Source organism: Varanus komodoensis, unplaced genomic scaffold, assembly GCF_004798865.1.
Source record: "Varanus komodoensis strain SLA01 unplaced genomic scaffold, ASM479886v1 scaffold18_1, whole genome shotgun sequence".
Lineage (NCBI taxonomy): Eukaryota > Metazoa > Chordata > Lepidosauria > Squamata > Varanidae > Varanus > Varanus komodoensis.
The window spans coordinates 7680526-7696768 of NW_025335548.1; the positions used below are offsets into that span (position 1 = coordinate 7680526).

A 16243-nucleotide genomic window follows, 5' to 3' on the forward strand; every position below is an offset into this window, starting at 1 on the left:
CTCAGACAACTGAACCCTTGCCTCTCTCTCCTTCCCTCTCTGCTTTTCAGAATGTCACATTTTCATGCATGTGAGCTGCTCTAAAGGTGACCTCGTGGGATAAAAGTAATATGCCAGGGCTGCAAACAAGAGAGACATCACAAGGGCCTTCTGAACTCTGGAAAGTATCATCCCAAAGCTACTGGCCCAAAAGAGACATGTGTTAGCAGACTTACATGCACTATCTCTTTTCCTAATCCAAGATGGTGTATAAGGAAGCAATTTTTATTTTTACTTTTTGAAGCAAACTTTACTTTTTTTACTTTTTACCTTGAAGCAGTATTTACTAGCCACAGGCAGGTGGATATTCACACGTCTGAATGGTATAAACCAAATAAGCTAGCAACCATAAATGAAGAATCAAAGCTTTTTCCTAGTGCTTTTCCCCTCTGCAACTGTTTCATTCAAAAGTCAAGTCATCCAAAGGCAGGTCACAGATTTCACCAAACTCATAATCAGAACATACCAAAGTTTATTGATTATTTCAAAACAAAAAGTCATTTTTGTTTGTAATGAAAAAAGGGCAAGTCGCATTCATAAAAGATAACATTCACATTCTATTGTCATTATAGAAAGCAACATGAATGTATAAAATTGCAGTTGAAGTGATAAAAATTAAGAATGCAGTCCTGCCGGCTTTTGCAAGAAGCTGAAAAATGCATCTTAAAATCTGTATATAATTTACATTCTCATTTGCTTCCCGACCCCCATATTTACAAAATGTATGTTTAAGCCGTTCCGCCACTTAATTACAAGAGTTTTACAATATTGACACTAGTGTCTTTGGAGCGGCGTGACATGGATGCAAAGCTGAATTTCACTGCCCTTGTTCATTCTAGGTCATAAAATACAATCCTCCAGCCCTGGGGAAAGGAGAAGGGGAACAAAACCGTTATTTGAAAATACCATCTGAAACAAAGAAAACCGTGTACAGTGATTGAGGCCTAAGAGTCTGTATCGACAGTAAATCACATGCTAAATTTACTCCTGGACTGTATCATGTCAGACTGAGCGTCTCCCTTGCCTTGCGGGAAGGAAAAGGGGACACCAAGCACGTCAGCATATATTGGCGGTTTCCAACCCCAAACTCCTGATCCTTGTTTGTTTGTTTTTAATGCATAGTGTGTCCCTTGAGTCCCATGAAAGAAAATTTAAGATTCCCCATTTGCAGTCTGGAAAGATACAGCCCGGTTTTGATCGCCAGCTGCTGCCTGGGAAAGAGACCAGACTGCTTGTTTTTAATGAGATCCCAGGGAAACTAACTTTCCTTCTTGTTAAGTGCAGCTTTGCAAGGATGGCAGCAGCTGACACTGTGGCATGTCCGTGGTTTGCACTGCCATTTTGAGCATGCCTCGGGGAGATGCAAAACGAGTGGACGGTGGCGTGGCCAAGGAAGGAGTGTGGGCCCCCCGCCCCCTTCTGCCATGCCTTTATGAATCGCAAACTGCTATTTCCGTCTCACATGTCTCTGGATTAACTGTTTTCTTCCTCAGGGCTGAGTGGAGGTGAAAGAGAAGTTTGATTCACAGCTGGTTTGTTCTTTACAACATATACTCACAATCTGTTCACAGGTGTGACTCTGGCAAGCTTGCCAAAAAAACAAAAACACATTTCTGGTTCAGTTGCTGTTTGTGCGTGTGTGTGTGTGTGGGGGGGGCAAGACAGCGATCTCCAGTTTTCTCCTGACTCAATTTGAAAATTATCCCCATCTTTAAACAGCAAAACACAAAATTAACATATCTTCAGACTATGTAAATGACTGGGGCAGAAATGCTTTCAAATTGCAATGTTAATCACAAAATTGAGGGTAAGGAAGCCAGAATCCAAGGTTCCAGCCCTCATGCTGGGGGGAAAAATGCATAAATGCTGGCTAAACTGGGGGCTCCAGTGGTGACTTTTTAGGAGCTGTCTGGAAGTTGCAGGGAAAGCACGGCCGGCACTCCCCCTCTGTGGCATCCTTGTTTACATCTGGTGTGTGGAGCTTGATGCAATGTGGCGTCACCGCATCTGGCATTTCCCTGCTCCGTGCAAGCAGCGGCCAAAGAATTGTAGAGGGAAAACAAACGTGATCATGCTGAGCCACATGTTTCTTTTACAAGACACTGCTGGCAAAACGTGGGTCAGTGCCAGGCATTGCTCTCACACACCATCCGGCTTTCAGGGATACACTCCGTAAGCTCTGTGGAACTGGGATACTGGGATACTGATCTCTTGGCCCTTTTCTAGAACATTTGGCTGCATCTCCGGGAGACATGCAAGGGTTGTGATTGGTCCAGCTTAGTCCTTCTCCCTTCTTCCCCAGCTCCAATTTCCATGGGATTTGTGCATAGCCCAGCATGGTGGAATTGCCCGAAGGAAGCCCTTCAATCAAAGCTTCACCTTAATCTCCAATTACTTCTTCCTGGAGCTTTCACCCACCCTCCCCCAGTGACACCGGAGTTGCATGTTCACACATTGGTAGGAAAACCCTGCTGGAGCTTGGCACTATGCCATGTGTCCAACACCTCCCCCACCGCTTCCATCATATATGGTGGCAAATGCCTGCACATGTGTGTGTCCCCACAAGGGACACGCAGCTGAGAACATGCCTTCATTGCACATGCAAAACTTGTTGTCTAGCTGAGTGTATACAAGGTTTTACAGGGATGTATTTGAGATGCCATGTGTGCATCAGCTGTTTAGAAGCACCATACTTGGGAGGAAATACAAACAGGATGGGCATTTTAGGCTCTCCCCCAAGTAAGGCAGGGTCGACATCCCTGCAGGATGGCACTTCCCCTCACCTGCTTACTGCCTAAGAGAAGCCCACGGTTGGGAAATGGAGAAAAGGTTAGTGGGGCCAAAAGCACATGGCTTGTAACCGTCACAGACTAGGCCTTGTAAACAGTGAGGACTTTGGAAGGTGGCAAACTGCATCCAGAGAAGGTGAGCAAGTTAAGACAGGCCTGAGAACATGTTTTAATGATTTTTACTCATCCCAAGAAAGTCATTTAAGCACTAGTAAATGAATTCATGTTTGTTCTGATGGTGTGATTTGAGGTGAGGCGGAAGGTGGGCCACAGAAAAGAACACATTAAAAAAGTGAGAATTTTGTGCATCCTGCAAACTTTTGCGATATATTTTCCACCCATGCTTAACTAAGAAAAGAACATTTCATTACATTACCCACAGTGTTTGTAATGGAAGAGGGTCCCACAGGAAGGGTCTTTCAGTTGCCCTCGCTCCTTAAGCCATCCTGATGGGCTGCATTAGGAATCGATGTAAGAGAAGGTGCACGTTCTTGTTTCATGAACAGGAAAAGATAAACGTCTCTACAGCTACGAAGAATGGTTCAAAATTAGGGCAGAGCCATGGAATGGGAAACGAAAGTTTCAAGTGCTGTTTGTGGAAAGTGGAACAGAAAAGTTGTGCCATTTCTTTGGTTGGAAGCAAACAAACACATCAAGCAAAGAAAGAGATCCATGAAAGAGCAGCAGTTCCTTTCTCATGCAGAGCCATGGCCAGAGAGAGGACACGTCAACCGTTCCAGTTCCAAACTCGCTTGTGGCTTTCACCATAAAAACTGCAGTGGGGGCTTCTCAGAGCGTCCACGAGGATGGAAGAAAAGAAGGCAAGGGTTCCTCACCTTCATGTCGAGGTTTAAAAATGCAAAAGCAAACCCACGTCCTCTTTTTCAAACAGAGAGCATGTGCAGCCGGGCAAAGGAATGAAGAGCTTGCATTCTTCTTGGTGAGGGTACATGGCTTCCAAATACTCATTTTGCCTCGGAGAGCACAGTTTGTCTGACACCCACGTGCTGGGGTTGTAATCGTTGTACCTGAAAGATCCTGAGTTGGCACTGCCCTGCGCAATTCGCCACCGAGTCCGCTGCCTTCAGTGGAGAGGTCCAGTCATTCCTGAGCTGTCTGTAGGACAGCAACACTGGCAACTCCAGAGTGTCGAGCTGCACGAAGGAGGGATGGGGAGGGGGTGGGGAGAGAGAGATTTAGCCACACTGCTGCTGGCAACATCCACACAACTGGGGTGGGGGGAACACCATCCAGAAAGCAAGTCAGAAATCCGTCAGAATTGATTGAGAAGGGGAAGATTTTAGGGAGGGAAAGCAATGCCAAACCATGGTTGCAAAAGAGGTTCACATACTGGACAGGCAGGGCCGAATGCCCGTGCCAGTGTAAGGCAGTGATGGTCTGGGCACAATCCTATGCATGTTTAGACAGAAAGGAAGCAATTCCCAGCTTCTCCCAAGCCAGCATTTCAGCAATTCCAGGAATGCCAAGGGTTGTAGGGTTTTTTCCCATGAAAAGACACATTGGGTCAATTATTCCATAATTGCGGGGGAAAGCCAGAGAATGCGGTGTGGCGATGGTGTGGCAGGGAAGGCAGGGCAGAGTATGGTGGGAGAGGGTGTGGATGGCTGGAATTCCAGACAGGAGCACTGCAGTGGAGCCGTGTGGGCCCCACTTGTGCACTCAACAAACATGCGCCCTCAGCCATGCTCTAGATGCCCCAGCACCATCCTCTCCAGCTGTCCTGCTCCTGGAATTGGCAGGGTGAGCCAAGACACACGAGCTCCCTGAACAGTGCAGGGACTGACTGGAGGAGCGGGGCAGGATGCTCCTTCCCCACAGGGCGAGCTTCCACGCTGAGGTATCACACCACTTTGCACCCCAACAGGAACGGGGGCACAGGACTTCTATCCAGCTTGGGACTTCTTTTATTATTGGCTAGAGAAACAGGGCTTCGCATAGATTTAAATATGTTTTTAATTTAACATAAAAAGAAATAATGTGGGGGGCTGGCCCAGTAGGTCCAGTGTTTCCGATGATCGGTGTTGTTTTTAGTTTTTGTGTGTGTTAGGTTTATTTAGAATAAAACATTCAAAGAAGAAGAAAAAAGGAATGGGGCGCAGGGAGAAGAGCTATGATGGGTCGCCATCTTGAACGAGAACAGCTGCTAAGGACTGACAGGGTGACTGCAAAGAAGGAATGGGCAGGGGTTGACTGTACTTCCGTAGGGACTTGGGTACCCAGAGTGACACTGGAAAACGAGGGTTGTGAGTGGATTGAAGGAGCCATGTGCAGTGCAGTCAGTCATGAAAAACATGAACGAAACCTCAGGAAGTTACGGGGCTTCTAAATGGGGTGGTGTGACTTGGTGTCCTGCAACAGCAGGGGTTGGACTCGATGGCCTTCATGGCCCCTTCCAACTCTTCTATTCTATGATTCTATGAATGATCATACCTGGAATCAGGATTGTTTTAAACATTCTATCAAACTTGGAATTCCTTTTATTATTGCCTAGAGAAATAAGACTATGCATAAATTTAAATATGCTTATGGATTATCATAAAAAGGATGGGGGGGGGCTGACCCAGTAGCTCTGATGTTTTTGATGACTGATGACTTTTTAGTTTCTTTTTGTTAGTTAGTAGAAAAATAACAATAAAATTTAATTAAAAAAGGATTGCTTTAAACAGAAAGAGACCTGGCCATTCGCACATGCAGAGTTCTTAAATGCAAAGGCCTCTTAAGGGACTCCAGAATCAGGAAATGGGGAAATTCGCTAGATGGGGAAACAGAGGTGTCCCACAAACCAGATCGTCCGAGCAAGCTCATGCGTGCAACTGACAACACCATCCTAGCCCGCTTGCCAGGGAGCAAATGCCACTGAACTGAATGGGATGTCTGGTTAGGCAGGCGTGCAATTTTCCTATAACCAGCTGTGAAGCTGGCATGCCATAGCTATCCCAGTCCAGACAAGAAGTGGAAATGTCATGCTTGCTTCACATTCCCCAAATTGTTCCAGTCAATGAAGTCTGATGGCTCCAGTGCTCTTTTCACTTGGACTGTGCGATACAAACTTGCCTTGTACATCTGGCCATTGGAAGAGATGGGAACATAGGCTCCGCAGAGAGATGCAGGTGTCGAACCGCACACATTAAAAAGGTACAGGGGAAAGAGGTGCCAGGCACTTGCTCTTTCTCTTCCCACCCACATTGTGTCATCGGTCAAACCAGTCCCTATAAACCAGGATGGACATATTATGCATGGGAGAGAAGAGCATTCACACCTGCAGGATGATGTTTTCACTGAGAACAACCGGTTTGGCATTCTTTTCACTCAATTACATATGATTAATTAAAACACATTGGGAGTCACACCCGTAGGGAAGGTGTGCATGATATGAAAGGCATGAATCATGTCCAGTGTACATATGGCAGCCACACAAGAATTCCGTATGTTATTGGATCTCAGTAATAATCAAACCACCACAGTTCCAGTTGTGCTCATACTGAGATTCTGCAAGGTTTATGTCATGCAGATGTACAAGCAGCAAAGGGATGCAAATAATCAAATCACTAATCAGAGAGCTTCTGCTATGTGGGAGCATGGAAATAAATAAAGAAATAAATAGGGGAAAGGATAGATTGATAGATAAATGCCTCCCAGGTACAATGCTGGAATGCTTGGAAATAAATAAATGGAAGCGCATTTCTTATTGAAAGGTTCACTTCTTAAGTCATTAAGAAATCAGCACTGTGCGTTCATTGGGCAAAATCCACCAAGAATGTCTCATGGCCCATCAAAACAAGATGGAGGTACTGAAGTGTGTATCCATGATATTTAGAGGACTGTGCCCATTCCAGATTATTTTTCTTTTTCCAAAAATATGTCAGGGCTTGGGAGGATGCACCAAATTTGCCTCTGCAAACATCTGAAAAGGGGACGCAGTTCCAGAAGGGATGTGAAAGGGTCTGCAAAGTGGCTCCATGTCCATTTGCACACTGAGCTGCAACTGCAGGCAGTCCACACACACACCTTGCACACTGGTGGGAAATCTGCATTAATGTGAAAATCCTGGGCCAAGTGCTAGGACTGCCATCTGCTACCAACTCCATGCCGCAGAACCTAATGGAGCAGAGGGTTCACCAAGCAGAGAAGCTGCACAAATTGAACCATGTAATCCAAACTCAGAAACAGCCCTTGAGGGCTCTTTACCTCGAGAGCAGAAGACCATGTGCTACCCTCCAGAAATGTGGGACTATGGGCCCCATCACTCAGTAGCTGGGAGTTCCAGTCCCAAACCAGGCTGCCCATCCCTGCCGAAGAAGTTTTTCAAGACCTAATCACACAAGTGTCCAGCGGAGAATACCTGATCGCAAAAGAATACTGGAGGACGCCGTGTGTGTCAACTGAGGGGCACCCCAAAAACCCAGCATTCTGCTCCGAGAAGGTATTGCCTGAACATGGTGGCCATTCACATCCCTTCATTTGCATAACGAATCCAGATTGCAATGTTTCCAGCAGTATCACTACTATTTGGTGCAAGGGACCCAGTTCTCACGGGCACAAAGAAAAAAGCCACAAGGACCCGCGTGGTGCAGAAAACACAGGGGTGCATGCAGAGCAGAGAAGCAAGCCCAGCTCCCTCGCACCTTCTTTTCCCAGTATCTGCCAGCCTCAGCCGAGATGGCGGCAAAGCTTTTGTCGAAGCTGAAGCTTTGCTGCTCTGGAGCCTGCCGAAGAGGACAGGGAGAAAAGAAGCCCACACACTTCAGGTGCCTGTTCAGGTTCTATTTCTTGAGAATGGGGTACCTGTTACAATACACTAGATTCATCCGAGAACGTTCGTAAAAGGAGAGGTCTGACCAATCGGCTGGATGGCACTGCATCGCCTGCAACCCTACTGCATGCTTTTCTCTGTAAATGGCGAGGCAAAACACAGCACAAAGCGTGTGAACGTGCACGGCACTGCATGGCGAAGGTAACAACCCAACAGAACAGCAGGCAGCAGCTCAAGGGAAGGGAAAAATGCATGGTTAGCAAACAACATCGGACAGACAGGACGATAAAGAAAAGAGCAGCAAATGCGGCAAGCACCTTGCTCTTGTATCACCTTGCTCTTGGTGCTGCCAGGTGGATTGGGTGCTGCTTTTTACACAGACCCACCTACTCCTGGCAAAAAGGGCCCACACGTTTGGCATGCCACACAGCACGCCTGGGCAGGTGGAATCTGCCGCTTGGGGAAGAGGGCAGGGAACTAAGGCTTCGCAGGCCCGGCATGAGGGTCCCTTCCCATCACAGAAGCTGTACACTTGCTGCAAGCGCCCTGGGTTCCTCTCTCTTTAGCAGGGAACCAGGCGTCCGGGGACGGGGTACCCTGGCCAAGTGTGTTGAGGGCAGCAGCCTCTCAGCACCTTCTTCAGAAGGTCGCGGTGCCTGTGACCGTGACCGGCCAGTGCTGCGAAGCTTCTGGATGGGCCAGCCTTGGTAGAAATACCCCACCCTGTCCAGGTCTTTAGACCAGAACAAAACAGAACAGATTATCTTACACATATCTGGTTTTGCTCCTGCCCAGCTCATCCTCTTTCGGTCAGGTTTTGGAGTCCAGGTGCCAGCTGGAGCAAAACGTGCACACAGCTTGGAATAAATGGGAGTGTGGAGAGTGAGGAGGAAAACGTGGTGCCGATCATTTCCTTATGTTTCATGCTTTCGGAAGTTAATTACGGAGAATTTTGTTTCATTTGGGTAGCATTTCCTTGACCTGGGCAGATCAATCCTTTTCAGCTTTGTGGGCAGTGATTTCTCATAAACCCACACTTCAAAGGAACCTTCCTCGAAGTCTGAAAGGCACCCAGTTGGGGGAGCTGGCATGATCTGTCCAAGTTCACTCAGGGAATGTCTGACCTGGGCCTGGTGGTTATTCCAGCAGGTCCGGAGTCCCTGAACATGCGCTGAGTGCAAGGGGCTGGTCATCGCCAGGGCATGCTGCCGGTCTCCCCAGGGCCAGGCCTTGCAGTCCCACGACCTACCTCTTTGGCTCCAGGACTCTCGGAATGGCCCCCGACTACACCATCGGGGCTGAATTTCAATTGCCAAGCAGCACCCATTGGCACGGCTGCGTGGGTCAATTCTCTCCTTAGCAAGGGGTTGCCCAACACCCCTTTCCCTCCCACAGAAACCTTTGTTCCATGCAGCAAAAGAGGGTGGCTGGGGGGCATTCACAGTAGCAGTAGCATGCAATCGCAACGTGGTTTTTGGAGGCTTTGCTGCAGCATCACCAGCACAACAAAGCTCTGCAAGGATTTCACAGAACAGCCTGGCATGTAAGGGAGGAAGACTGTACTCCAGCCCACTTCCTGCTGTGCTAGTTGTCTGCCTGCAGGGAATGGCTCCTTTTTTCTTCTCTCTTTTGCAGGAAAAGATAATTTAAACCTACATGTTCTCCCCACAGTCTGCAGTGTTACTCTCTCCTTATCCTGCCTTAAGTCTTGAGAGCCACTGTGAGAGTGTTTGGCTGGGGGTCCAGGGGGTCCTAGTGGAGTCCCCTGCTCGGCCATGACGCTCACTGGGTGACTTGAAACAAGTCCCTCACACTCTGCCTAACTCACCGCTCTCAGGCGCTGGGAAGTCCTGGACCTGCAGGGGCAAAAGAAGATCTTCTGAATCTGTCCCTCGGCTACTGCCCATGCCAACATGGTGTGGCTGCACGGAGCGGGCGAGGATGCCTCCCCAGCTCGTGGGAGACAAAGCGTGTGAAAAGGAACAGCACGCAAAAAGGGGCCCCTTTCCAGAGGCCTGTGAATACAGCAGAGGCTAATTCTTTGAAAGACGAAGACCAAGGCAGACAGAGAGAGACACATTATCAGAAGGTTACACGGGCTGAAAGAAAGAAGGCCAGCTAGGGGTGTCTGATTAGGAGAAGAAAATCACCTTATTCACTCAGAGAAGCTGTGATTACTGGAGGTTTGAGAGAGGACGAAGATAGTGGAAGTTCCAGATGAAGGCAGGAGCTTCATTACCTGGTTCACAATGACACAAAAGAAACACGGGAAATTGCAGAGAGAGAGAGAGGGAGGGAGGGAGGGAGGGATGGAGGGAGAGAGAGATGAATACAAAAAAGCCAGGAAAAAATTACCAATGAGCTCTGCATTCCAAAACACGTCATCAGGCAGAAAAAGAGTCTGATAATAGCATTGATTAAAGGGGGAACAGTGAGCGTGTGGGAAAGGGGAGCAAAGCAGGTTTCAGACAGGAAGGCTTTGAGTACAAATGAACACCCTGTGATGCCCTTCGAAAGGGAGTTTATCCAGAAAGGAGAAAAATGGAAGAGGCTGCCAAAAAAAGAAAGAGAAAAAAGGAGGGGGTGAGGGAGGTGTATTTATCTCCGTACAGCAGTCAAGCGTTTTGTGAATTATTCTGCTGGATCAAACTTGTCCAGAATCCTGTCTCTGCGAGTGAGCATCTGGGTAGTCCCTGGGAAGTCCAGGAAGGCAAGCAGCCCCCCGTCTCTGTTCCTAATGGTAGAGTGCTCCTGAACACAGAGGCTCCAGTGCTCCTGTCTCACAACCAATTGCCTCTGAGAGACCCATGCATCTAATGCTCTCAGAAAGCCATCTGAGCTAACGACTCCTGGCCGCCGACCATGCCGCTGCCAAGAAAATTGATTATGCATTGGGTGAAGAGGAACTTTTGTCTATCCTGAGTTTATTTATCATCATATAAATTAAACCAGGAGTCTCTTGAGTCCTGGTATTATGAGAAGGGGGTGGGTTAGGGTCACTGTATAATTTTATTTTATGCCTTTCCCTTCCCTTCCTCTTTTTCCTTTTGTCTGGGGAGTGAAAGCCGCAGGGAAGAGGGGGTGTCCCTCACTCCCACTCCCCTCACCTAGGGATGGCGTGGACAGGGCATTCCGGTGGGCTTCCTCTCACCAGGTCGCCATGAGTCAGAGACAGATTGACCACACATAACAACAAGTCTTCAGCTGACAAGCAAAGTGAAAATTCTTCAAACGGGTGGTGGGAAATGCTGCCCCTCCAGGCGTTTTGGCCAACGAGTCCAATTATCCCTCTCCATTTAAAAAGGAGACTGAGCAGCACCACAGTCTCCACCACTTGGGGTAATTTTGATTGCTGTTCTCTCTCCCAGATACTCTTTTTGAGACGGGGGATCAGAAGGGAATGTGGTCTTCCAAAATCCCCCTTTCTGTATTCCACAGTTCATTTATGCACTGGAGGAGAGACCGGCTGTTTCAGATGCAGCCCGTCCTGATAAAGGTGCCCCGATCATTCTTAGGCACCTGGATGTCTCTCTTGAATAGACTGTGCATACGTACATTCTATACACAATGCCTTTCCTCATTCTCAGCTTGACGCCACAGGATTCGGATAAAAAGCAGCGTATCTGCTTTCTGAGTAAAACAGCCATTCTTTGCACAGGAAAGCTCACGCCTTCCCCCTTTTTTTAGCGCTTCATACCTCTGATAGGGTGCTTGCAAAGGTACATAATTTGCAGAGCAGGTGGCTGCAAATACCTTCCCCACATTTAGTTCAAATGCACAGTCCTCTCTAGGATGCTATTCACGAGGAAGCAGGTTTTCAGAGTCGGCTATGCACAGCTCAGACTGGCCAGAAGCTGTACCACTGCGACCACTCCTTTCCAGAGCAGTTCAGCTTGGTCCTGTGATTGTAACTGCACTTAAAGAAAATTGAAGGGGGCAGACATATGTGGAATTCAATGAACATGCAACCTCTCAGATAAAAAGAAACCTAGGGAGGTTGACTGGTGGGCACCTCGGCTTCATGCTTCCATGTTAGTCCTTCAGATGCCCTTCAATATACATTTGATTCATCTCTTGGTTGTGTAGATAGTGGGGGGTTTTTAAACCTCATACTGAAAAAGAAAAAAGCAGCAGTGCGCGCACACACAAAGATCACCACTCTCTTCAATTTCAACTGAATTAAATGTGATTCCACTCCCCCCACGTTGCTCAGTTTGGGGTCTCTCAGGTCTCCATTGTTGGGTTTCTAGGGCTGCCATCTGATCAAGAAAAGTCAGGCCTGTGTGCTCCTGTGCTTGTGAACAGGAACCTGCTCAGGAAGGAGAGCTATAGACAGGAGGGAGAAATGGCTTTGGACTGACCTACTGCTGAAGCAGAGGGGCAGGGGTCCGTAAGGGCCGGCAACCAAATTTGGTGAGCAGAAGGAAGTGGATCCGAGGCACAGAAACAACACACATATATTTGAGCAGTGGGTAGATTGGCGAAGCAAGGGGAAAGGGAAGGGAAGGGAAGGGAAGGGAAGGGAAGGGAAGGGAAGGGAAGGGAAGGGAGAAAAGAAAAGAAAAGAAAAGAAAAGAAAAGAAAAGAAAAGAAAAGGGGGCTCTGCTCTAAAAGGTGGGGAGACTGGGCTTCACAACTGCTTCAAATATCCCATTTCAGCATCCTAGGAGGAAAAGGGTGCCTGCAGGATCCAGTCTTGTGAACGGCTTCAAAGCATCCTGAGCCACACCTCCGGGATTAATCCATGGATAAGAAGCTGGTTATCCACTGGGCTTCAGGTTTCCCAAGTGTTCTGACACAGCTCTCAGCTCAAGGTCAAAAAATATCCAAATGTATATTAAAATCAGCCTGTATCAGAAGGGCGCTGAGCAGGGAAAAAATCCCTGCCCCAAGGAACTGAATTAAGAAGCAGAAACTGCTTCTTGTGTTAACCCTTTCACCTTCGTGCTGTATTCCCCATTAAATTCCCCTTTCGCCTAATTTGCTTTCCTTCAGGGACTGGGGAATACGTGTCTCCCCTGTATCTAAAGCTAATAGCTTCAGCTGTTGGGAGGGGGGGACACTGATCATAGGAAAATGAAAAAAACATGTCCCCCGCCCCCCATGCATTAAACCCATTCTCTCCTGCCCCTTCACTGGATGCCTTGGAATTACTTAAAAGAGTACTGGGTGACCCAGCCACCTGACATGCTGCCCATCTTTAAAATTCAGATGATGCAAAGTGTGTATGTGGGGAGGAATGCCCACCCCACACACAGCTTTTAAAGCTGGTTGGAAGTTTAAAGCACCCATGCCTGCACTGGTGGTCCAAAAGGTCCTGCCTCGTGGGTCTCCAACGGCACGAGTCAGGGCAGGAAGATTTCCCCGGCCAGGGCATCTCTCCTCACAAGGGCTGCGTGGGTGTTCAAAGCCCTCCGTTGCTTAGCAACTCCTAAAGCGATCCCGTAAGGAAGAGAAGTGCTACTTCTGCACCCAATCGCAGGCGGCACACTGGTCCCAGAGTGGGGGGGGGGAGTGCTCTGCCCAAGGGTGGTGGTTGTTGAGGGGGAGAATGGGAAAGGGGAACTTGCTATTCAGCCATCAGGCTACCCTAGCAAAGCTGCCTCGAGCCCATCACACGGGTCCCAGTTCCCAAGCATTCATTTTTAACCTGTGGCACTTTGGGCCAGCCACTGTCTCTCGGCCTAGCCTACCTCACAGGGTTCCTCTGAGGATAACTTGTACAGGAGGCACAAGGAGAATTGTGGGGCGGTGCGGGGGGGGGGGGGGAGAGAGCTATCAGTCTAATAAATAAAATCCTCTGCAGACTAGCAAAAACAACTCTTCCACAGGTTAGTTGTGTACAGAATTTACTGTAAACCCACAGAAAAGTGCAAACTAACACAATGGTACATATCTCTATATTTCAACTTCCTTTTTGTAAAAAAGAAGAAATAAAAAGTAACAAGAAACTATAGTAGGTGTTGCTTAAACTTATCAAACCCCTGTTAACAGTGGCAGGCCTGGGACCTAAAAATGAGAAATAAAGAAGTGCCATTTGTGCACTAGAACCTTGTGCCAATCTGAGTGCAAATATACGTGAGCTGGTGCAAGCGTAATACTGATGCAGGCATTTGAGTGTGGTTCCAGATATCGGGCTGACGCTTTCATGCTCTTCCTACCACCCTTGCATGGATCTGCCACATGCCACTGCCCCACACACTTCCTCCCTCTCTTCACCTGGCATGCAGTGAACGCAACCAGGATAAGTAGCCCCGGTGCTCATGTCACGCCAACCCCCAGGTACAGCTGGAAGGGAAGGGCGAAGGAGTTGGTGGGGTGACAGGGGTCCTCGAGAGGAGCGCTTTCAGGAGGACGGCCCCACCAGCAGTTCCTTCCTGAGAAACCGTTTCTAAAAACGTGGCGCACAAGAGCGATCCAGCCCAATGGTGGGCTTGCACGGGTGTGTGGGAGCGAAAGCACCCCCCACTGATGCAGGAAAGCGGTGGTGAGACCATCCGCAGCCTCGGCCTTCGAAATATCCCTGGAGGGCCACAGCTGCAAAGGGCTGGCCGACACGGGCGACACCTGCGATGGTGCGGAGGAGAGCAGGGAGAGATCCTGCTGCTGAGCCGAAAGGGGCAAAGCACACAGCCCCCTCCCCACCGCTTTTGCAAAGTAATAAATTGCTAGTCTCGAGGACCACTCCTTTCCGTGGCTCCTGAGAGATTATGGATGCTGGGTGGTCCAGTGAAGCATCAGCTCTCGCTCAGGAGAGCTCTCTGGCCCTGGCCAGAATCCTGTGGCCACCTGACTGGAGGGGGGGGGGGCTTTTGTGACTTCCTCTGACCTTTTAAAAACCATGCACGTCTCCTGCAAGGGAAGCCTCCACCCCTAGCTAGGCTTCCGGATGAATCTCACAGGAGGAGGCGTCTGAACTGGAATCTGAGGCGCCTGGAAAACCCTCCCTGAGTTCTTGCACATCTGTGGGCTCTGTGGGTCCAGGCAGGACCGATGGCTCAGCTGGTGAAGAGTCAGTGATCATTCTTCTTGTGGAGATCTAGGAGGAGCTGGTGTCCGCTGCTTAGACTAGCAAATGTTGGTTACGAGGCATGGCTAGCTAATCGGCTGCACAGCTGAACTAGGCAGAGCTTTTCCAAATGTTCTGAAGTGTGAAACTGCAGAGATGCACTGCTTTTATGCCCAAGAGGCACCCGCTGGTTGCTCAGAAGAGGGGGATCCACTCTTCCTTTTCGGAAATCAAAGAACCGGTCCGTTTGTTCCTTACCTGATGGGTTTTTCTTTTCATATTTCTGAAAGTCAGGACAAGGATCTCTGGGAAGAGGGAGAGGAAGATCAGGCAAAAGATCCCCAGCCAGATGGTTGCGGAAGTCAGCAGCTGTGCAAAGACGTGGAACATTCTTTGGTGCTTCAGGAAAGGCCTGGATGGAGAGAAAAAGGGGCACACTGGTGCATGATGTGTGGACAAGACCCTTTTGCCGCAATGCCTGTGATTCACACATGGCATCCAGATAAAGCATTTAGAAGTGAGTCTCCTCACACAAGGAGGAAGTTGCTGCACCCGGGGCCTGCAAGGAAGGGCTGCTTCGGGTTCCGGATGATAGCCAGGCTTTGGCAGGAAACATATTTTGTCCTCCGCTTTGTCCCCACCGCCCACCCCCCATTAGCAAATGTGCAGTGAGGGCTCCATTTTTATGAGCAGTGACTGGACGGGTAAAAAATGGCATATAAATCTATTAAATAAATAATGTTTCTAAGCCATTGAGTTTCTCCCGGGCCTGAAGACCCCTTCCACTTGTCACTGGGCTGTGAACGACGGGTTGCTCACTGTGGTTTGTTACCTCGGCTGGGTTCAGAAAACAGGATAAATCCCGGTTTCAGAAACTACCTACAGTTCAACGACAACCCATTCTCAACCTGCATGTGTGGTCTGAACCCGCTCACCAGGTTTTGTAGCGAGTGGGTTGATAGGGCTGAGCTCCCACCTGCCCCATCTACCATATTACCTCTAAAGAGCTTTAATTATTTTTGAAGCCCTCTTAAACTCCACTCTGTGATTTGTAGTAGTGAATTCTTTGTATTATTATTTTAATCAACAGCCTTTCTTTCTATTTACCCACCAAGAGTCAGCTTATGAGAGCCGATGCGGTGTCATGCTGAAGAGTGCTGAACTGGGACGCAGGAGATCTGGGTTCTAATCCCCAGTTGGCTATGAAAACTACTGGGCGGCTTGGGGCAAGAGACTAACTCTCAGCCTAGCCCACCTCACAGGGTTGTGGTTGCGAAGAGAAAATACAGAAAAGGAGAACTTTGTAAGCTGCCTCGAGTTCCTTGCAAGAGGAACAAAGGCAGGATATAAATGCAATGTTGATGATAAAGTTACAGAAGAAAACATCTCATCTATTTGACACTTTTCTCCAAAACTCTCCTTAAGGGAAACTTCAGCAATATGCATATATAATAAAATTTGAGGTGCTGGGTAGTGGAGGACTCCCTGACTGCAGTAGAACTCACTTAGAGAAAAACACTTACCAAATGATTCCTCCCCAGAAAAATGAGAAAAACACATAGAAGATCAAGGAACCCCAGATGACGAAATGGTTTACCCACGTCCAGTATCGTGTGTCTAATGCCAGCTAGG

General features: G+C 48.4%; 1 protein-coding gene across 1 annotated transcript in view; it reads right to left on the reverse strand.

Annotated features, from left to right (window-relative positions):
- Window positions 1–493: 493 nt before the first annotated feature.
- ATP11C (ATPase phospholipid transporting 11C) overlaps window positions 494–16243 on the reverse strand; it is an 82483-nt gene continuing 66733 nt past the window's right edge. Inside the window, exons 27-29 of the mRNA XM_044426986.1 lie at window positions 16135–16238; window positions 14870–15023; window positions 494–3982 (exon numbers count right to left, since the gene is read on the reverse strand). Coding sequence (XP_044282921.1) covers window positions 3794–3982; window positions 14870–15023; window positions 16135–16238 — 447 coding nt within the window. The 3' untranslated portion in view covers window positions 494–3793. The remainder of the gene's footprint in view (window positions 3983–14869; window positions 15024–16134; window positions 16239–16243) is intronic.